This window comes from Lissotriton helveticus, chromosome 7, assembly GCF_964261635.1.
Source record: "Lissotriton helveticus chromosome 7, aLisHel1.1, whole genome shotgun sequence".
Lineage (NCBI taxonomy): Eukaryota > Metazoa > Chordata > Amphibia > Caudata > Salamandridae > Lissotriton > Lissotriton helveticus.
Genome location: NC_136068.1, coordinates 1,266,460,952 through 1,266,484,730, shown reverse-complemented (window position 1 = coordinate 1,266,484,730; position 23,779 = coordinate 1,266,460,952). Strand labels below are relative to the sequence as shown.

General features: G+C 49.0%; 1 protein-coding gene across 1 annotated transcript in view; it reads right to left on the bottom strand.

Moving 5' to 3' along the window:
• Positions 1-23,779, bottom strand: part of LOC144769444 (polycystin-1-like) — a 640,821-nt gene that overhangs the window by 529,811 nt on the left and 87,231 nt on the right. Inside the window, exons 5-8 of the mRNA XM_078653538.1 lie at positions 18,492-18,709; positions 16,797-16,915; positions 9,146-9,293; positions 8,782-9,056 (exon numbers count right to left, since the gene is read on the bottom strand). Coding sequence (XP_078509664.1) covers positions 8,782-9,056; positions 9,146-9,293; positions 16,797-16,915; positions 18,492-18,709 — 760 coding nt within the window. The remainder of the gene's footprint in view (positions 1-8,781; positions 9,057-9,145; positions 9,294-16,796; positions 16,916-18,491; positions 18,710-23,779) is intronic.

The window sequence follows — 23,779 nt, the reverse complement described above, 5'->3', positions numbered from 1 at the left end:
GTGTTTGGGTACCTGTCAGTGAAACTTCTGCTATTGCATACAAATATATTACACAGCAATGAACACAAACCAAATAAGGCAGGCAGACCATATTGGTGATGCCAGTGCTTGTTAGCACTATCAACCAAATGAGTAAGAAAGTCCTTATCACTGGTGAGCCACCGCTGCTCAACAATGTGTGCAGGTGAACTCATTTACACAACTACTTTTCATGTAGTTCTCTGACTTGCTGTAAATGCTGAACCAAAACGCTCCTCTACAACTTAGTTGTCGGTGCAAGTGTTTGTTATAGCACAACAGCACCTGGAGGCTCAGGCTAGTTGACAGTCAGGCTTCTGATGCTCATGGTTGTGGTGTAGCGTTCTAGTCGCTACCCACCACGGGATGCCCTGTGCATGCTGGGAGCGGCGGCGGCTATGTTCTGCGCTGTGTGTGCAGCAGCGCAGGAGTGACCCCGGCGCTCTCACGCGTTGAAATAAATTAAGGAAATTATATGCACTACAACTGGCGACGAGGCTGGTTGAATCCTTGAGCATCACTGCACGACTCGAGCGCTCGCGGTACGACAGCCAGTGGCTCCCGGGGCGGCGCACCTTCACAGCGGGAGAGCGTGGCAGCGGGTCGGGGGCAGTAGCAGGCCCCCATTTGAGAGACTGCGCGGCTGATAAGGAGTCCCAGCCCCCCCTGTGCACCAGACAGCGCAGGGTGCACCATCTCTACAGGAGCACTAGTGAACTGAGAAGCAGGGCACACCTGCTTGAGCCTGCAAAATCTGCACCACTTAGAAGCACCCTAGCACAGAGGAGCAGAGCAAAGCTGCCACAGCCTGCAGGCCCACACCACGTGCAAGCACCCTTGCCCTGAGTAATAGAGCACAGCTGCCAAAGCCTGCAGGCCGACACCACGTGCAAGCACCCTTGCCCTGAGTAATAGAGCACAGCTGCCACAGCCTGCAGGCCCACACCACGTGCAAGCACCCTTGCCCTGAGTAATAGAGCACAGCTGCCAAAGCCTGCAGGCCGACACCACGTGAAAGCACCCCTGCCCTGAGGAGCAGAGCACTGCTGCCACAGCTTGCAGGTCTGCACCAAGTGGAGGCATCCGGGAACTTTGGAGCAGAGCACAGCTGCCAGAGCCCTGCGGACCTACGCCACGTGCTCTAGCCTAGGGGCACGTCCCAAGTAAATGCCGGAAGTGCCAGCTTACTTGCCCATAAGAGGAATCATTCCACTGGGACCCCCCCCCTTGCGCACCTTCACCCTGCTGCCACAGGAGTCCTTGCAGACGTGCCAGCAGCAGGACTGGCAGGAAGATTGCACACAGGGTCCATCAGGACTCGTGGTCCTACTGTTTACACTTCCAAAATAACCTCACGAGTACAGCGGGAGTAGAAGAGAGGCGTGTGCACACACACTAGCCCACTGAGCACAAGGGTCAAGCCTCCATGACGCAACAAGACACGTGCACCGAGCGGTCCCCGCATTCCCGCCCAGCTCTCTGCCGCCCGAGTGTCACCAGCCCACACCAAGGGGATTACGGTCTCAGAGCCCTGTCAAGATGTGTGCATAGACATTTTCACTCACAAATCCAGTCCCCTTTCTGCCAAAACCGGGTGAACCTGCCATGAAATGGGAGGACTGGAAGGGGTATTTTCTAAATTACTTATCAGCCCTGGAGGATGAAGGAGAGGAGGCGTTTTCCAGCAATCGTAGGAAGAAAATTCTGTTGCACAATCTGGGGCCGGAAGGTCTCAGAGTGTATGAGCACATGGTAAAGAACACCAGACTCCCCAACGATGACGATGTCTTTCAACACGCATTAAACCGCTATAATTTCTTCCAATGGAAGCAAACAGACACGGAGTCTGTGGAAGATTACGTGACAGCGCTGAAAAGGTTGGCAGTCACGTGCAAGTTCGGACACCTCCACGATGACCTGGTACGTGACCATATAATAATGCACACCGTCAATACTAACATTCAGGAAAAGCCTTGGGTTAGCGGTGATGCCCCCCTAAATGAGATCATTGTAAATGGTCAAGAAAGCTGAACTTTCTAAACGGTGTGCGGAAGCTGCGGAAAAGGACCTTGCCAGTAGTAAAGCCACAGTGTGCAAAGTGACTGACAGCAAATCCCACGACAGCAAATCTCCACCCGCCAGTGTGACCAAGTTTAACAGGAAACCTCTACCGAGAGCGGCTGGGGCCCACAACGCACCCAAACACCACAAGAATTAATGTTACAGATATGGCAGTCATACACATGCAGCCAATGACAGAAGGTGTCCAGCCTTTCGTGTAAAATGCTCTTATTGTGGTGTGATGGGTCACTTTGGGAAGGTATGTAGACACAAACCCAGCAACGCCTCTGTAAAGTGTTCCCTGCAGGATTCTGACATTGAAGGGGTGGAGGGTGAAGCTGATGAAGACTGTGTACTTTGCACTAATGACCAAGTCTTAGGTATGGATTGTAACAGCACCAAGAAACCCTCCTGCTTACTGTCCATAGGGGGTGTACAAGTATCCATGGTAGCATACTCAGGGTTAAAGTATACCATCATCCAGCATAGTATCTGGGAGAGGGACTTCGTACACATCTTAGGCACTCATCTACACCCCACAGACGTTCACCCCATCACCTTCATAGGTGAGAGAATTCCCATGGTAGGCTTTCACCCACTAGGCGTTGAGCTCAAGGGTAGAACCTTGGAAGGAAAACTGTATGTGGTGGAGAAAGGGCCCTTTGTACTAGGCTGGGCAGACCAAGGGGCGCTGAGGATCCAACTAAACCCAGGTGGTGCCACATAGGTACTTATGACTGACAACCCGAAGGCAAGTGGAGACGAAGCATGGAAAAATGACTTCCCAGCAGTTTTTGTAGCAATCATAGGCAAGCTCACCAAGTTCACACACAGAATTTGACTTAAGGAAGGGGCCACACCAGTATGCCATAAAATGAAGAACATTCTTTTCAACTGCAGGGAGGCAGTGTAGATGGAAGTACAGCGCCTCGAAGACAACGGGGTGATCGAGCCAACTGAGAGTGCGGAATGGTTGGTGCCCTTGGTGGTCGCACGCAAGCCCAACGCGAAAATGCGTCTCTGCATCAACCTGCGGAAACTCAACAAAAACATCATAGTGGATAAATTCCCACTGCCCAAAATCAATGAAATGTTGGCCCAGACCAAGGGGATCAAATGGTTCTCGACCATCGACCTCACAGCAGCCTACCATCAAATTTCGCTGCACCCTTCCCGTAGGAAATTCACATCATTCATTACACCGTTTGGCTGCAATAGGTTCCGGCGGATGCCCTTTGGCCTAGCATCAGCCGCGGCGGTCTTTCAGAAGCTGATGCACAAACTGTTCAAAGATATCAGCGGAGAGCAGTACTTCCAGGACAACATCCTGATCATGGGCAAGACCAAACAAGAGCACGACGAGAAGCTCTCAACGGTATCACGCATCCTGTCACGTAACGGCCTCACCGCAGAGTGGGACAAGTGCAAATTTGGCATCAACGCCGTCACCTACTTAGGACATGAGATAAGAGATAAAGGCATCTCTCCCAAGAGGGCCAATGTGGAAGCAATCAAGTCAGCACCAACTCCTCAAAACAAGGAAGAAGTACGTTCTTTCCTCGGTTTGGCCGAATTCTACAGCAAGTTCGTTCAACGCTTCGCCACCAAGACCCACCATCTGCGCCAGATCCTCAAAGGAAAAGAATAGTTTCATATGGTGCAGCGAAGCCAATGAAGATTTTTTGACAATCAAGAACGACATTTGTGAAGCAGTGCCCCTACACGACTTTGACCAATCTGCCCTCTCCATCCTTACTACAGACCCCAGCGACAAAGGATTGGGAACAGTTCTGTCACAAAGGTCCACGGAGGGTGCCATGACCACCATCACCTTTGCATCTCGTTTCCTGGCCCCCAACGAGGAGAAGTTCAGTGTCGTCGAGAAGGAGATGCTGGCGGCCATCTGGGCGATGGAAACATTCCGACAGTTCCTCTGGGGTTCGAGGTTCCTCCTCAGGATGGACCACAAGCCGCTTGTTAAAGTCCTTACTTCTAGCGGACATGCCAATGCAACCCAACACATTGCAAAAATGACCCTCAGGCTCTTAGACTTAGTGTATGATGTTGAATACATACCTGGGAATAAGAACAAGGTGGCGGACTACCTCAGCAGATTGGCAGCGATGGAATGTGAACCCGCGCATACAGAATGGGACGAGTACACGATTGCCTTCACCGAGGATCAGGAAGAGGTCATAAGCGCACAGGACTGGAAAGAAGCGTATGACAAAGATCCCCTTTTTGAAATCGTGAAACGATGTGTCACGCAAGGATGGCCCAAGAAGTAGCACTTGGAAGCTGACCTCTGGAAATTCTGGGAAGTGTGGGAGGAGTTATCCATTAGGGAAAACGCTGTATTCCTCTTGCGAGAAGACAAAGTGATACCGCCACTACATTAGTAGAACGCCTGCTCACGATCTTGCACGAGGGCCACTTAGGAAACATGAAGACGAAAAACTGCGTCAAACAATCTTATTGGTGGCCCACAGTCGACAACCAAGTAGAGAAGCATGTACGGACCTGTGAGCAATGCAATAATGTGGACAAGGTACACACTATGTTATGACCACCTTTGGGGAAGTTCACCACCCCTACCAGCCCATGGGAAGAACTGTCTGTTGACATTCTGGGACCCATCCTCGACACTTGGGGTGTCCCCAAGTACGCCATCGTGTTGATAGACCGATACTCCAAGTGGCCGGAATTAGAATTGTGCAAAAAAGTGGACACGGACAGGATTGTAGTCTTCCTCCCAGCGACGTTCTTGAGAGAGGGCATCTCGAAAGTAATTACGAGTGATAATGGTCCCCAGTTCACCTCCGAGAAATGGACAGCATTCATGAAAAGGAATGGCATTGTGACCAAACACACCCCGGTGTACCATCCTGCTGGAAATGGCCTAGCAGAGAGGTTTAACTGGGTGATTATGAGGTCTGTGCAAGTAGCCATCAGTGCGGGAAAGAATTGGGAGACGGAAATTAGACACACTGTATGGGCATATCACATAACTCCCACAGCGAGAGGGTATAGCCCGTTCAAGATCCTACAGAGCAGAGACCCGTTCACATGAGACAACACAGTGTGGATGAACCTGACGCTACAAAGTAAATGGTCCTCAGCGGTAGTATGGAGCAACTTGGAGAAAGCCCAGAAAGTCCACACAGAACACTACAATAAGAAACACAGGGTGAGTGATGTCTCGCTAGAAAAGGGGAAATGGGTTCGAGTAAAGCCGGCACAACTGCGAAGAAAAGGCGACAGCAAGTTCAGCAAACCTCTGCATGTCAAAGAAGCATACACATGATCAGCCCTATTAAGTGATGGAAAAGTATGGTCCTACAGCAGAATTGGTAAGTGCAATAAAGCGATGAGATGGGTCAAGAGAGATGCCCCACCAAGCACCAGCAACACTAGTTGGGAGTCAGATAATGAGGAGTACGACCCAGAGACAGAGACACAGAGAAGAGGCACAACAAGAGACAACGAGAACATAAGCAGCAACATACAAGAACAGAAGAGGTCAGAAAACCCACGACAACGCAGGCCACAAGAAGACCAAGGTACCAGCGAACAAGACACATTCAACAAGCTACCACAGCTCCCAACAGTAACCAGCAAGGGAGTGCAAGAGAATCCGGAACATACCCGAGAGAGAAGCACACAACAGAAGCACCCACCACACGCACCCGCATAGGTAGGGCGGTAGTGTTACTCAAACGATACAGAGAATAGGATGTAACCTGGTGGGATGCTGTGTTTGTCCTCTCAAATTGCACCACTTATTATCAGATGTATATTAATTTGTTATAGCACCTGTACCCGGGACACCCTCGGCACAATGCACTGTTACAGTTCTTGTTATGTGTTATTAAAGAAATGTGGTGTAGCGTTCTAGTCGCTACCCACCACGTGATGCTCAGTGCATTCTGGGAGCGGCGGCAGCTATGTTCTGCGCTGTATGTACGGCAGCGCAGGAGTGACCCCGGCGCTCTCCCACATTGAAATAAATTAAGGAAATTATACGCTCAGTGTATGTGCCTCATTTCATCCACAACCAGTACTACAATGGTGAGCTCTGCAGGAAGAAGGCTTTCCAGGGACAGGGACATGGTGAGCTCATTAGATCGCATGAAGCACTGGCAGGATTCACAGGTGTGAACTCTTTGAATTTCTCAGCGCTGTCCATGTACGTGCACAGCGTTTGGCAGTGCCCGCACTGCCTGCTTGACCATCTGCCTGAGGTCATGGCCACCATAGCAGGCACCAGGAGTTTCCCCGGTGGGCCGCCAGGGTTTGGGGCGGTTTTAGATCCCTGGGGTGGCCGTTTATGTTACCGGGTCCGGTTTTGCAGTGTAGCTGTTCTTTTCGGAGGGCTACAAAACTACTGAGGTGGGTTGGACAAAGGGTGGCTTGGTCACTTTTATTTCGCTGGAGCTGGGTGGAAGATTGAAAGATTTTGCTTTGGGGGTCACCACTGTTACAAGAGATGGAGTCGCACCATTTGTGCTAATGAATTTCTATAACACTATATTCTGGGTGGATCCACCGTCTAGCATTCACACAGTGAGTACAGCAATTGATGCTCTGAGGAAGGGGCTGGATAAGTTAATGCTGGTGGGAGTTTTTAATTGTCATCTCTGTGTGAATCCCTTGGACCCCTGGATATCAGGCCCAAGTGTATGGGGATGGAAAGTTTCCACAATGCACACATCACTGAAGGGATTCACATAAATGCTATTTAAAACAACCATAACCTGCTTTTCACCCTGGATAAACTTCTTTGCGCTAAAGGCCTTTTCAAACCTGAAGGCGGCCCCGAAAAAGGTCCCCAGGGCAAAATATCATATCTGTGCTTGTCGAAGAGCATATAAAAGGGAAATTGCCTACTGTGAGTATAGATTAAGAAGAAGTGTTTGGGAAGATGTAGCTCAGGCCAGTGAACTGGTGGACATTGCTCTGTTTGTAAGGTAATTAATCGCCCTGGTTTAGTATGTGGCAATGACCCTAGTCTATGCAATCAGAATACCAAAGCCCACTGGGTGGCGCATTGTGAAGAGATGTATAATGAGGCTGCGACGGGCAATGAGATGGCCCTAGCGACTGCTTTCTTGGGGTGACCAGATAATATCTTTACACTTGAGGAAGTGATTAAAGGCATCGAAGCTCTCTCATATGCTAAAGCGGCCAGGACCGGACGGGATCTCCCCGGATTTGTTCCTGGATGATATCACCCTATGGTCACCCACACTGCTAATGCTCTTCAATGCCGCAATCAAAGAGGTCTTGGCCTCTTCTTGGACATCACCTATAATTGTTCCAATGTTCAAGAAGGGAGGTAAGGACAATCCTCAATGCTATCATTCTCTCTCCCTTGTTGATGTTGAGCAAAAGTCCTGGGCAGGGTGGTGCTTGGGAGAACGCCCCATAGAGATGACGGAACCCAGGGAGGCGCTTTGTCTTCCTGCCATTCCAAACCATTAAATTCAATTTACAAAACTATTGGAATGATTGCTCCTTGAGTCCGAGAGGAGTGATGTCAAGTCCTTGGCTTCATAGTATCTAATCATCTTTGTACCTTTTCCGTCTGCTAGTCACTTCCGGCAGTGCCACGAGGTTTCATTCTGTGCATCAGTGCTTGTGGGGCTGGGTTCTGGGTCATGATACCTGCCTCCTGTAGAACCAGGTGTCCTAGTGTTTCCAATGACCTTTGAGGGGTGCAGACCCCTGTCAAGGGCGTGACTTCCCCCTGTCTGTGATTACCCTTTTGCTGCACGCAAGCTTTCACCCTGCCACCTCACATATTCAGCATATTGTCAATCCCGCCACATCACCAGCAACCAGAAGACAGCATTCAATATACAGTAATGTATTGCCCCCATCATCAAATGCGAAAAGAGAGGCAAAGGATCAGAAAGAGAACAGCATTATGGACTAATGAAGATAAAATGAGGGAAAAAAGAAGATAGCTTAATACATAAATGAATAGATAGAGAAAAATGGGAAGAGAGCTGAGAGGAAAACCATAAAAAGAAAAAGAGAGAGAGCGAGGCAGCGAAACTAAGTAAGCAAAACGTGCAGAAAGAGACGGTTTCTAAGGTTATGAAGAGAGACAGAAGAGATATAGAGGTTGATTTAAATAAAAGGAGAAAGTAACGTAAAGCTGTTGGCAGGGAGAGAGAGAGAGAGAGAGAGAGAGAAAGAGAGAGAGAGAGAGAGAGAGAGAGAGAGGAAGAGAGAGAGAGAGAGAGAGAGAGAAAGAGAGAGAGAGAGAGAGAGAAAAAAGGGAGAGAGACTGACAGAAAGACAGAAAGAGAATAAGACAGGAAGAAAACAAGAGCATTGAGGTACTCCGACAGCTAGAAGCAGAGGGAGGCAGAATACCAGAGTGAGTCAGTGAACCAGAAGAAAGCACAGCAAGGTAGAGAACTAAAGGGAGGGGGGACTTGCAGTAGATAGAGGACCAGAGGAAAGCAGATGACCAGAAAAAGAGAGATGAAATGAGGGAGGTAAAACATACACACCAAGATATTCAAGGCAAGGGGGAGGTAGAGCAGCAGGTGAGGGGGCACAAGGAGGCACAAGCTCAAATTAGACAGGAGCAGAGGCAAGGTACAGGCAACAGGCAGTGCAGATGGGGGCAGGTAGCAGAAGAAGCCGAGAGTTGTCAACAAAGGTCTTAAAAGAAGACAGTCCACTGCTTACCTGGATGTGGTAGCTGTCTGCCCAGGGACCAAGCAGCAGGGGGACATCAGCCACCTGGGAGTAGGATGGGGAGGCCCCCGGAAAGCGGGGTGGGTTTGAGATGGGAAGGATATTTGATGTCACATTCTCAAAGGCATAGGAGCTGCAGGGACTGGAAACACTGAGACACATGTCTCTGAGGGGACACCACTGCTGCCCACTGGGACAGCCCCCTGTGGTATTGCATAGTGGCCTGGCCTGGCAGGAGGCGAAGGGCGACCGGACGAGTTCACAGCCTGGAAGAAAGAAGGCAGATATATAACATGGCGTCGGAGACAGCAAAATACAAAGATCATTGATGGGCAAACGCAGGTCTTCTCTTTACCAGGGGGCGCCAGATGCTGGCTCGGGGCACAGTATGGACGGAAGACCTGGAAACGGACTTGGGTGGCCTTCTTCAGGGCTTTTATTCCAAATTCCAGTGACACAAGCTTTCCAGTGTGACTGAACCACAGCCCAGGGAACAGCATCAGCTGCAGAAAAAAGAACAGGCAACAAAGTGTATTTATTTTAAGTTTAACTTTAATTAAAACAAGTAATAATATGAACATTAGCAACAACTGAAAATGTATAAATATGAATATATAACAGATAATATGGAGTAAAAACAGAATTTGAAGATATCAAAAAGGACATATATTAGCTGCTGTGGAGCAAATATAATGAAAAAATGAACAATAGTGCAGTGGTCACAGGGAACAAGAGGATGGCTATAGGGAACAAGAGGATGGTCATCATTTAGAGGCAGAGGCTTGGTATTGCAAGAGGTGCAAAATATAAACACTATATTTGCCCTTCCTTTCCCCCAAATTAGTCCTTCTCATACCCTGACCCCCATGTCTTTAAAGCGTTTAGTTCCAAGGCGGTCACAGTTATTCTTGTACTTTTTGAGGAGCCACCTCGCCAGATATCATTAGACTGTTCGAGCTAGGAGCACCTACCTTGGGACCTTGCACATCATAGCATGTAAAGCATAACGGCAACGATGTAACATCACCACGATAAACAAAAAGGCACGACCAATCAACGACAATGACAGCACGGCTCAAAGCTCTGCTACGTTATTAAGACCAGACATAACCCTACCAAAGGTCTGATGTTTCCTGGTCAGTATATGTTCTATGGATGGCTAAATGCTTAAGAGTGCCCGCTGCCATGTTAGACCTATGCCAGGTAACATCGCTGTCTTCAAAGATTCCTAGCAGGAAGAGCCTGGACTTCCACCAGTTTGTCACCAAGCCTGACAGTTCTGCAGACCTGCAACTGCTGCAGAAAATACTGGGCGGTCTGCATTGGATCACCCTATATACAAGAGAAGCATCAGCATAGAAGAGCAACCCCCCATTCTGCTTTCTAGGCCTCAGTTGTATCTGGTGTTTCTGAGCATGGCTTCCACCAGCTCCATTAGCAACGCAAACAGAAGCAGTGGAAGTTTACACCTCTTTCTGGGGCCTCATTCCAGGTTCCACTGGGAAGGAATACTCCTTCCACCCTTTTCACTTGCAACAGGCCTCGTATAAAGTAGCCTGACCTAGATCATTGTGTAGGGGCTCAAATGAGAATTCTCTAGCGTGGCAATTGAAATGCTTCAATACTAGGAATCAAATGCTTTTTTCTATATCAAGCAAAAGGCAACTCCAGTGAGACATTATATTTCATTAAAACACATAACATAGGAGGAGCTTGGCGGGCATCCGTGATGGCCGCGTGAGCACAGCGCTCCCCGGACCCCCGCCACTCCCGTCATGATATCCTGAACTTATCCTGATTCCCTACAAGGATTAATGAAGAGGAACCTGGGCTGATCCTAATATTGTTTTTGGATTTCGAATTGGACCGGGGGCACCGAAGCTACGTCGACTCAAACTTTCGGGGCCCACCTTGGTGGCTCGCCCGGGTCTTGGTGAGGCTCTGTTGCCGTGTCTGAGTTGAACAACAGCGGCAGGACCCATGGGCCCCCCTCTTAACTTTCGGTTTCGATTCTGACTCAGACTACGGCTTCCACCGGAGGTGTCTGGTCGGTGCGGAGTACAGCGGCGCGAGGCTACAGTTGCCCCTTTTGCCAGCTCCGTATCCTTCTGGGCCGGTTCACACCTTGACTTGCCCTCGCTGCTGACTTTTTTGGCTCCGGCGCCCTGTCTCCCTGCGGCCATTTTCACCAGGTCGTGTGGGTCCCTCGGGGACGCGGTCTCCACCATGGCGGGCAAGGGGGACCAGGAGAGGCGGAAGACCAAGACGCCCCTTCGCGGAGGCCCGGTCCAGTCTAACATCATGGACCGGTACACACAACCGAAGGTGTCCCCCGGTGCCTCCTTGCCTGGCCCGAGTGCAGTGGGGCCCCCTTTGGAGGCTTCGGCGGAGCCGTCCCTGCAAGACATCATGGGCGCCATCTCTGGCATGAGAGAAACCATCGGCCAACAGTATGAAGCTCTGGCCCACAAAATCGATACTGTGGCTATCGATGTGAACCTTATTCGGGCCGACTTATCTAAAACCAATGAGAAGGTGAAGTCATTGGACCTCAAGTCATCAAGCCTCATGGCCGACGTCTCGGAAATGCAGACGGAGATCGGCAACCTCAGAAAGGTAAACGATTTCATGACTCAGCGCCTGGAGGATTTTGAAAACAGGGCACGGCGTTGTAACGTGCGTGTGATCGGTGTTCCGGAAAATCCTGATCCGCATTCTGTTGATCTCCTGGTTGAGGACTTGATACAAAACTACCTTTCTCCATCCGGATTGAGCAAATTCTTTGCGGTGGAACGTGCCCATCGTGTTCCGGGTGGCCAGGTTAAGCCGGGCGCCCCGCCGAGACCCATTGTCGCTAAACTTTTTCATTATAGGGACCGAGACGCTATCCTGCAGGCCTCGAGAGTTAAGGGCCCCGTGGCTTTCGAAAATGCCACGGTGAACTTTTACCCGGATTTCTCACAGCTGGTGCAGAGACAGCGAATGGGTTTCCGTGGAGTTAAGAAGCGTCTTCGGGACCTGGGTCTGAGATACGCCATGCTTTTTCCTACCAGGCTACGAGTGGAGTACAATGAACGGACCCTTTTCTTTGATCGACCTGATTCGGTGAATGACTGGCTGGACTCTCTGCCGGACAGGCCTAATTTGACTGATCCCACCGAGGACCCGGGTGGTGCCGAGGGTGGCGTGGAGAGCTGAACTTGATATCTGGCCCCTGATTCCGTATTATGTTCTCCCTTCCTGGGTTCTGTACTTGAGCGCTTCTTTTTCTATGTATTCTCCTCTACCTTTCTTCTGTCGGGGTGGCGGGTGGGACAGAGCCTTTTCCTCCTCCGGGGTCTTTTTGTAGAACGGGGTTTTTTGGGCGACAGGCACACTGCATGTTGGGGTGGCTTCTTTGTCTACTGCAGGGGTGCAGGGTGGGGGGTGTTTCCTTGGGTGTTGGGGGGTGGGTTGTTTGGGGGTTTATAGTTTGTGTTTTGTTTTTTCAAGGCGATTCTAATTTGATGAAGGTATTTTCAGTGTCATGCTCATTGGGGGAGGGTTCCTGCATTACTTCGTGGGATGGGGGGTAGCGGGCTGAGGTTTATTTCATGGAATGTCAATGGTCTAGGGGATCGTATAAAGCGGGGGGTGGTGTTGCGATGCCTGCGACGTTTGTCTCCCGATATTGTCTTTTTGCAGGAGACGCACCTAGTGGGCAATACCTGTCACGCGATGAATAGGTGGGGCTATCGTCTTGTTGCGCACTCAGGGTTTACAACGGGTTCCAGGGGGGTGGGCATCCTGGTCCGGGCTTCCCTTCCCCTTGCGATAGATGATGTAATCCTTGATGATCGGGGGCGCTATGCCGTCCTCGTGGGTCGATATGAGGGCAAACCCCTGTCCCTGTTTACCGTCTATGTGCCCCCCGGCTTGCAGACCGCTACCTTTTTTGATTTGGGCCGAGTTCTGTTGGGCCTCCCTGATGGTGCTCTCTTTCTGGCTGGTGACTTTAATTCTGTTCTCTCTGGTCTCAGTGATCGTTACCCCCCTAGGGATACTCCTTCGACCCAACTATGGCTGGGTGGCTTTTTGGATACTTTTGGTTTGGTTGACTGCTGGAGACTTATGCACCCCACTCAACTTCAATATACTTTCCACTCTGGGGCTCATGGGAGCTTGTCTAGACTAGATTACTTCCTCATGCCAGCTGAACAGTCATCGGCTGTCCGCGAGATTAGGCACCTCCCCCGGGGCATCTCAGATCATTCTCCGCTCTGGCTCTGGTTTGATGTGGGGGTGGAGGCGGCGGGCCGGGTGGCTCCTATCAACCCTTGGTACCTGACCTCCCCTGAGACCCGTGGTCAATTGGTTACGTCCTTGGACAACTACTTTCTGGAGAACGAGGGGTCTGTCTCTTCTGCGGTGTCCCTATGGGAGGCTTTTAAGACGGTGATTCGTGGGCAGGCCCTGTCCCTCATTGCTGAAACCAAAAGGGCAAGGAATCGGGAGGTGGTGGAGCTTGAGATGGAAATACTTGAGATGGAGGCTGACCTGGAATCGAGTGTCACTCGTGACAAACTCCATGCCCTCGGTCTGAAGCAATTAGCCTATAAGTCTCTGGTCACGGATGCGGCCAAAATGATGTTTAGAGAGCAACAGGGTCGTCTGTATGATGTTGGAGACAAAGCGGGGAAATTGCTTGCTTGGTTGGACAAGAGGAAAAGGGCGAATCGAGTGGTGCCTGTGATTCAAACTTTGAATGGTGTGAAAGTGACCCGGTTGAAATAGTGGAATGTTTTGCGGACTATTTCCGTGCGGTTTACTCCCCAGTGTCGGAGAGGGATGAAGACGACTCTCGCCTCATGCTGCGCGACATAGCTTTGCCCTGCCTTTCCGATTTGGAGCGATCCTTTATGGAGGCCCCGTTCTCTATGGACGAAATCGCGACTGCAATTCGCTCTCTCCGTTCGGGCAAGGCTTTGGGCCCGAACGGTTTGCCAATCGAGTTATACAAACTGCGTCCTGATAAGATTGCGCCCTATCTTCGGACAATGTTTTCGGAGTCCCGGGAGCGGGGTGTTCTCCCCTATGACCAGCGCCTGGCTACGATTGTGGTAATTCCTAAAGATGGTAAGCCCCGGGATCTTTGTTCGTCTTATAGACCCATCTCCCTGTTAAATGTCGAGCCTAAGGTTCTTGCCAAACTCTTGGCTACCCGCCTCCTCACGGTTGTTAGTGACCTGATTCATCCGGATCAATCCGGATTTATCCCGCACCGTAACACGGCCCTTAATCTACGCCGCCTTCATGGAGCCATCGCGAGGGCGGGGCTTCTGACGGAGCCGGCCATTTTGGCCTCGTTGGACGCCACGATGGCCTTCGACACGATAGAGTGGCCCTACCTTTGGGCGGCTCTTGAGAAGTTTGGTTTTTTTTTGGTTATTTGACGTTCTCGCCTCGTTTGGTAAGAATTCTGGTTTGACTATAAACTGGGCTGAATCCTGTGTCTATGCTATTTCGGGTGCCCTACCCCCATTGCCGAATAGATTTCCTATCCAGGTAGTTCAGTCCGGTTTTAAATATTTGGGGTTTTTTATTACATTGGATTCGTCGCTCCGGTTCGAACGTAATCTCCTTCCCCCGCTTCATAGATTGCGGCTGGACGTGGCTCGCTGGCGTAAATTACCCTTGTCGCCGCTGGGCAGGGCTGCCCTTTTCAAGATGATGTCCTTACCGCGATTCCTTTACGCACTCCAGAATTCCTATGATGATATCCCCGCTACTTACTTCCGAGAGGTCGAGAGTCTACAGAGGCAACTGATTTGGGATGGGCGCCCACGTATCGCACTTGCGAAGCTCACCATCCCTTGGTATGACGGGGGCATAGCGCTTCCTGATATCAGGAGATATTATTGGGCTACGCAGCTGTCAGCCATTAACCACTCGATGTACTCCCCGGGTCCGGATCCGGCCTTTGCAATGGACAGACTCCAACTGCCGGGTGGTAACTTTAATAGAGCGCTTTACTCCAGGTCGGCTGGGCTCCGCCTTACGGGTCCAACTAGGATTGCTGTTAGTGTGTGGCGCGCTGCGAATGTGAGCCTGGGGTGGGATGACCGAGTGACGCTGGCTACTCCGCTTTTTGCATCTGAGCGTCTGGGATGTCTTTGGACTACGAAAGGGTTTGACCGTTGGGACATGATTGGAATTTGTAGAGTGGGTGACGTGTGTGCGAATGGGGCGGTGAAGTCCTTCGAGGCCCTTCGAAATGATTATGACCTGAGTGATAGGGAATTTTTTAGATATTTACAGGTTCGTCATGCCCTCACCTCGGTTCTGGCTTCCGGTGCCGCCGTCCCTGAGTCCTCCCCCCTCGAAGATCGTATACTGGATGGCTATCTCCCTGATAGCACCATCTCCTTGATTTATAAGAAGCTGATTCACAATCGCGCTGACTTGCTCGTTCGACTTAGAGAAGCGTGGGTCGGCGACGGGCTGGAATTAGATGATGAGGATTGGCAATCGGCGTTATCTTCTCCGAAAGAGGTTGCCATTCCTGCCCGTCTCCGTCTGGTTCAGCTCAAGATCCTCCACCGGGTGTATGTTACTGGTCCTCGTTTGGTTGCGATGGGTTTTTCCCCGGATGGCCTATGCAAGCGTGGGTGTGGGATGAGTGCTACGTTCCTTCACATTATTTGGGAGTGTCCGAGGGTGGCTGCCTATTGGACTGCGGTGCTTGAGGTGATGGCTGATGTGACTGGAGTTGCACTGGTGCCGGAGGCCCGGAGATGCTTGTTGAACGTGTGGGAACCTACCGACTGTTTGGTGGCCCAGACCAGATGGGCGACCCTGGGGTATATGGTTGCGAAGCGAAACATAGCGCAACTTTGGGGCTCCCACAGGCCCCCCACTGTCTCTGTGTGGGAAGAAAACATGGACTGGTCTATGTTCTGCGAAAAAACCGTCTACACGGCTAGGGGCAGGCCTAGGGCATGGACGAAGATCTGGTGTCAGTGGAACGCCTATCGTGGAGACATTTGTGCTCCTCCCTTGGTGGAGGCCTCTGATGTTCTTTTATCACCCTAGGTTGATGTTCCTGAAATTTCACGTACTGTCCTTCGGCTTGATTGACCTCCCCGCTGTCCCCCCGCCTTAACTTGTCCTACTGATTGTGACTTCATGTTCCTGATTAGTGGGTTTCCCACCCCTCCAGGGCTGACTCTATGTGTATTATTCCTCCGCCTTGGTGTTTATGTTTGTCGTTTTGGTGTGTTTTAAAAATAAGAAAATTAACTTCTCCTGTTCCATATTGTGGGCGACATTTTGTGTCCAGTTTGTGCCTGACCGCCCGAGTGGCGCCTACTGTTTTGTCTCATATTATGCTCCGATCTTAGCGGCCGGCCCGTGCGGTTGTGGGCCCATCTCTGTACACATGATTTTGTTGCTCAATAAAAGTTTTTAACCAAAAAAAAAACAAAACAAAAAAAAACACATAACATAGCAAGTTATCTCACGTCTATCAATGAGAATGTGATGTGTGCTAGGCTGTGGTAATGTACACATTTGTTTGAGTGTCTTCTGCTCTGTGTGAGATCTGAGCCACACCACAGCCTTACCTCCTGGTGTGTTTAGAGGTGTGTGCCAGGCTGTGGCAGCATCTCCTGTAGTTTTGCCAGGGAGCAAGAATATTTGTTGTTCTGTTTAAAGATGTGTACAATGCTCAGGCAGTATCTTGTGTTTTGTTGGATATTTCTGCCAGGCAATGGCAGGGTTTTTTATGCTCAGAGATGTATGCCAAGGTGTGTCCGTGTTTCCTTCTGTGGTTAGAGATAGAGATGGCAGCACCCCTTGTTATGTTAAGAAATGAGTGTGGTGTGAAAGTGATGTGTGCTGTAGTAAAGTCTCTATATGTTTATAGAGATGTGTGCCAGGATGCAGTAGCATGTTGTGCCATATGCAAGCAGCGGCTGTATCAGTTCTTCTGTGTTACAAAATGTGCCATCTATGCCAACCCTCCTTACCTCAACAGCATCACTGCCCAAGGGAGGAAGCACTGGCACGATGGTGGCATTCTTGACATCATATGCTGTAGTGAATGCAGGCAGACCAGTGAGAAACAGCTCTCCATCGGGCAAGGCAGCTGAAGAAACAAACAACAAATCAGAACAGTCTCATCTTCTCCTTGTAAAGGCAGTCAGTTGACATCCAGTACTCTCACAAACTATAGACTGAGCCTTTCCTACTTTCGCTCCATTTCTTGATCTCTTTTCACCACCTTGATCTGTTGTATTTCTTACCTGATGTTTCCACCTTTAAGCTAACAGGGCACATGACCTGACTACAAAGAAACTAGAATTGTGTCTTAGCGGGGACTGGAAAGCAGGGTGTGTTGTACCGCTGTGAATGGGATGGGAGAGCTGTATAGAATGTTTGGGGGCAGAGGGGAGATGTTTTTGTTAAGTCCCCTGGAATGTCTGTGGCACCTTTACGGCTACTTCATATCTAAAAGACTCCCTGCAAGGCTGTCACACCTCTATTCCAACTCTTCCCTCTGCAGTTGATGGACGGCTAGAATGAGTATCCGTTCAGTGCAGACCAGGACCTATGCGCTGGGCTTATGGGTCTCGGTTGGAACCTTAAACGTTTCTCACTTGAATGCCAAGGCAAAGTTGCTTGACTGCTAAGGGAACTGTGTCAATGTTTGTTTAAATGCATGTGAGGGACATTTTCTTTGGAGGGCTTGACGCCATCATCTGTGGTTGAGTGAACCTACTCCACTTTTGCCAGAGCCTCACATTGTATTTCATTTGTTACACGTCGCAGAAGCTCAAATGATCCAGGAGCTGAGTGGCACTGCCACTGAAGCCCAAATCATCTCCTCCCTTTGAGTAAAGTTGATACACCAAGGACAAGGGAATTAGTAGAATAACTGGCCAGTGCGGACACAAGCCAAAAATGTCCCTTATGGGTTTGTGTAAAAATATTAATCTCAAAATATGAGTTACATTCATATTCCAACCTCAGTCCAAGAATATTTGAGATCATGAATTAGGTGGTGTGTTTGACTATTTTAAATTAATGCTTTTGTAGGTATGGTAGCTATATTGTATAATTGATAATTTTGCAATTGATGTTATTTTTTGCTCTCTTTATAGTTGATATTTCAGGAACATACTTTCACTTTTCCTCCCTCTCTGTAGTTCTTACAAGTCTTTAACGTTCACTATGTAGGATTTTTTGAAACAAGTGTCTCTGATACAGCCACAAGGCAACATGCAAGCGCTAAAGAAACCACTTTAAACAAATTGATACATATATGCAATCATGACTGGTATTTTCTATATATCTGTTTATCTCCTACATCTTTTCTCCTTGATCCCTTCAGCTGTTGCTCTACGATCTATGGAAAGCTAATTGGTCTGGTGTGAACTTTGCTTTCGGGTTTGCAGAGTAGAATCTTCTGTCTCATTGCTTGATCTATCTTCATCTCATAGTCATTATTGATGGGGAGGTGACCTTCGATATGGATCATGAGGGTGGAATTTGGCTCTGGGATCAACAGGACGAGACGATGATGAAAGACAGTAGGATGAGTCTTTGACTCTTTGGTGAGCTATCTACCATGAGCTGCTCTGGTGACTATCCTCCCAGTTTTAAAGGAGGTGTTATATACCCAATAGACACACACATGAAGCACAGCGTTGGATTATACTTACTGCCTGCTCTCTTTTCACAGAGAAAAGAGGACTTGCGCTGACACGGGCTGCTCCTCCAGGCACCTTTTAGGTCAGTATTCAGCTGGACGCAATCCTTATCCCTATCGAAGTGCCCTGGAATACCCCAATTCGGAAAGGAATCCAGGGGGCTTCTGTCCGCCACGTGCAGTGGCCCTGAGGAGCTGGGATCAACCAATCCGATCCACACTGAACCGGCACTAAAAGAAGAGATAGGGGTTAACCTGGAGGAGAGTGACAGTAGGATGTATGTCAGGTCAATGCAGTGAATTAGAAAAGTGATGGCAAAGCACTGGAGAATTATTTTTGGGGGTAATACTAATGGCAGACATACAACCATCCTACACAAGGAGTAGCTCCCTATGTGTGTCTATAATAAGTTTTGTTCTACTACAACACAGAATATTTAATTGTCATGACTAATCAGATAAGTACTGTCACTGTTAATATGTGGCATACTTACATGACAGGTATGTGCATTGTATTTCCAGTTTTCTGTGAAATCTTGATGTTCGCTATGTCGCTTGTTTAGTACTGTGACCTGTGCAGACATGCTTTACAGCCCTTTCTATGGTTCTTACGAATGAGGTGGAGTTTGTGATCTCTGTTTTCCTTACCAACACCTGAGATCTTGCTTCCACTACTGGGCTATTTAACCCCATGACTGGTACCGGTTGTTTCCCTAAAGAATACATGTACTACCTTTGGCAGCCTGTGCTGTGGAGCCCGCATGGAAGGAGCTGCTAACTCCACTGTCCTGCTTGCCAGACAGTTCTGGACCTATGTAATTCCTGATCAAGACTCCACCAGTGATGACCTCAGACTCGGGTCCCAGGGAATCCTTATTGAACAGCATCAAACGAAGGACAGTATGGGAACGCAGGAGTTTTGATCGACCATTAGTGGAGGGTGGCGGGAGAAAGGAGAGTGTAAGTGTAAGTGGGTGATCTTCATTTATTCATCTGGGGCCATATGTATGAAAAAGTCCATTTGCGATTCTCAAATAGCGAGTTTTTGCGAATCGCTATTTGAGAATCGCAAAACGCTATGTATGTAGGATTGCAAAGAATTTTGCGAATCCTACATATTCTTTAATTGATAACTGCAAATTGCAATTCGCAATTAAGGAATACCTCCCTATTCATTCCTATGGGCCTAGAGGCAAGGGAAGACATTCTCAATTTATCATTCTCAATTAGAGAACGCAATTTCAAGGGTGCCAGGGTGTCAAAAGGACAGCCTGTTCCACCCCTGAAATGTGCATGTGAGTCACATGGCACTTTGAAAAATGCAAAAAAGTGCATTTTTTAAAGAAATCACAAATTACCACCAACTTGAAGTTGGTGGTAATTTGCGATTCCTTACAGCCAAATCGCACTTTTATTGTGCTTCTTACATTGCATTTAAGGAATCGCAAATTTGCGATTCCTTAAATGCAATCGCAAAATAGGGAATCGCAAAATTAGCGATTCCTTATTTTGAGAAGGGTGTTTTGTGTCATACATTGGACACTGCTGATTTGCGATCGCAAACTCAGAAATCCTGTGAATTCTGGCATTTGCGATCACAAAATTGCCTTCATACATATGGCCCCTGGTTTCTTTCATATAGTGATCACATTGTCAAGAGGCCACTTCAGAGAGATATGTACGATGTCCAGAAAAAAATACAGGGATTGTTCTGGTCTCCAAACTAATATTAATTCACATATCCCGTGTTGGTCTCACAGACCCCAGTTGCTCTGGGTGACATAAATACAAGCAAGCTGGTAAAGAGCCATATTATTTCCAGGACATTATGAGGGTAAAGGTATGCATCTGTCTGGGAACACTTGCTGTGAAGTACAAGCTTTACTTGTGAGCTCCACGCGGCCTGAGAGCTGCACGTCTCTAACCAGCTAAGTTATGTGAGAAGCATGAGACTGATGCCTCCTCTGTAAGGGGAAACTATCTAAAAAAATCAAAAGTATGCAGAAAATCATCAAGCATATGACTTTGTAGGGTGGTGAGTGTGACTCCCCAAAATGTAGGAGCCACAATTACACTTTTTATTTATTTGGATTCAAAGGGAGACCTACACAGTTCATGGGGATTTGAACACATTCTAGTATTATCATAGTATGCCTGGTAGTCAGGGCATCCCTGGCTGCTAGTGAAGAAACAGGTTTTTACGCAACTTAAAAAACGTAAAGTATTAACAGCATAGCCTACGCTATTTCTCTTGCTGTATCCCAACATACACACATCTGTGTGCTCTCATGGGTGCTAATCATATCTCTTCCGCTATCACCAGAGGTTAAAGTTGTTTTGGGGAAACTGGGGGTTCTGTCATGCAAACCACTGGGACCAGATCGTCCGTGCTAGAGACCACGTACTGTCATGCCACTTAGGCGCCAGGATAGTCATAACAGTTTGAGCAGCTCTGTGGTGATATCTGTTTGCGGATTCGCTGTCCTACCTCTGTACTGACCTCAACCTGCTGAATCTGCCATCACCCACCCCTTTACCCCTCCCTCCAATGCAGCTAGGCAGGTTGTACAGTTACAAAAGATCTGCCATCAATGTCACCCTGCATTTACATTTGTTTGCATCAAAGTATATTTTCTAAATATGTTCTTAGTTCTGTCTCTAGAATACAATGCAAACACTAGTGACACAAACACTTAGAATCGTCAAGATTTGAGTCACACATTTGTGTTCCATCCACTCCAACCTTGTTGAATAAGGGATGGCTCTGCCACGAAGCACAAAGAAACAGCAGGCTGCATTGAAACACATGAGCTGACGAGCTCTGTGAGCACCTGCGCGCTGAGAGTGGCACTAACCCTGAGGAAACTGCGGCAGCACGTCCAGCGACCTATGAGCATTTTCCCCACTGATGAAAGAGGAATCTAGAAACACGTGTCTGGGGATACACTTGAAAAGAATACTGGTACTGGCACTGGCCAACAAACTGTGAGAACTGTATGTGAAGCGAGTAACACTGAACCACATCGACCATGATGCATGAGGTAATTCAGCTGTGACGTGTCAGCAGGGTGCTCCAAATCCCTTTGACTGTTTAAGATGGCTCCCGTGGGCCGTGAGCTGACGAGCTCTGTGAGCACCTGCGCGCTGAGAGTGGCACTAACCCTGAGGAAACTACGGCAGCGTGTCCAGCGACCTATGAGCATTTTCCCCACTGATGAAAGAGGAATCTAGAAACACGTGTCTGGGGATAGACTTGAAAAGAATACTGGTACTGGCACTGGCCAACAAACTGTGAGAACTGTATGTGAAGCGAGTAACACTGAACCACATCGACCATGATGCATGAGGTAATTCAGCTGTGACGTGTCAGCAGGGTGCTCCAAATCCCTTTGACATTTTTATCAGTATAGATTAGGCTATCAATTATATTATTAACCCAACTATTTGGGGGGGAAATCTGCTGCCTGTGAGTATGAGAAGATTGCATTGTGCATCTCTGTGCTGTTCCTGTTCTTTGTAAGGGACTCTTGCTCTGTTGCTGCTGCTGCCTTGGCACAGTACCTGCTGTGAGTGTGTAAGGGAAGCTTGCACCACTGCTGCTTGTGATGTCCTTCTTGCGAGTGTGAGAAGCTTGCACCTCTGCTGCCTGTGTTCTCCTTGTGAGTGTAAGAAGCTTGCACTGCTGCTGCCAGTGATGTCGTTCTTGTGAGTGTGAGAAGCTTGCACCGCTGCTGCTTGTGATGTCCTTTTTGTGAGTGGGAGAAGCTTGCACCTCAGCTGCCTGTGGTCTCCTTGTGAGTGTAAGAAGCTTGCACAGCTGCTGCCTGTGATGTCCTTATTGTGAGTGTGAGAAGCTTGCACCGCTGCTGCCTGTGAGTATGAGAAGATTGCATTGTGCATCTCTGTGCTGTGCCTGTTCTTTGTAAGGGACTCTTGCTCTGTTGCTGCTGCTGCCTTGGCACAGTACCTGCTGTGAGTGTGTAAGGGAAGCTTGCACCACTGCTGCTTGTGATGTCCTTCTTGCGAGTGTGAGAAGCTTGCACCTCTGCTGCCTGTGGTCTCCTTGTGAGTGTAAGAAGCTTGCACTGCTGCTGCCTGTGATGTCGTTCTTGTGAGTGTGAGAAGCTTGCACCGCTGCTGCCTGTGAGTTTGATAAGATTGCATTGTGCATCTCTGTGCTGTGCCTGTTCTTTGTAAGGGACTCTTGCTCTATTGCTGCTGCTGCCTTGGCACAGTACCTGCTGTGAGTGTGTGAGGGAAGCTTGCACCACTGCTGCTTGTGATGTCCTTATTGAGAGTGTGAGAAGCTTGCACCTCTGCTGCCTGTGGTCTCCTTGTGAGTGTAAAAAGCTTGCACAGCTGCTGCCTGTGATGTCCTTCTTGTGAGGTCTCGCAGTTGTGAGAGTTTGAGCTATTGGCATTTTAAATGCAAGTGCCTTTTATTTATGTATTGGTTTTTGAAACATAAATAAAAGGCATTGTCATTTACAATGCCAATATCTTAAACTCTCGCAAATGCGAGACCTATTGCATTGCAAATGCTTGATGGTACTGGTGGCACTGGTAATACCGGTAGCGGTAGTATTGGTGGTGGTGGTACTGGCAGTGGTAGTATATGTGGTGGAGGTACTGGTCGTGTTAGAATTGGTGGTGGTGGTACTGGTAGCAGTAGTATTAGTGGTGGTGGTACTGCTGGCTGTAGTACAGGGAGTGGTAGTACTGGTGGTGGTGGTACTGGTGGTGGTAGTAATGGTGGTGGTGGTGGTACTGGTAGTGGTAGTACTGGTGGTGGTAGTACTGGAGGTGGTGGTACTGGTAGTGGTGGTACTGGTAGTACTGGTGGTGGTGGTAAAACTGGTAGTGGTAGTACTGGTGGTGGTGGTACTGGTGGTGGTGGTACTGGTGGTGGTGGTGGTACCGGTAGTGGTCAGTACTGGTGGTGGTGGTGGTATTGGCAGTGGTAGTATATGTGGTGGAGGTACTGGTAGTGTTAGAATTGGTGGTGGTGGTACTGGTAGCAGTAGTATTGGTGGTGGTGGTACTGCTGGCTGTAGTACTGGTAGTGGTAGTACTGGTGGTGGTGGTACTGGTGGTGGTGGTGGTGGTACTGGTAGTGGTCGCACTGGTGGTGGTGGTACTGGTGGTGGTGGCACTGGTAGTACTGGTGGGTGTAGTACTGGCAATGGTAGTACTGGTGGTGGTAGTACTTGTAGTGGAAGTACTGGTGGTGGTAGTACTGGTGGTGGTAGTACTGGTGGTGGTGGTGGTGGTACTGGTAGTGGTAGTACTGGTGGTGCTGGT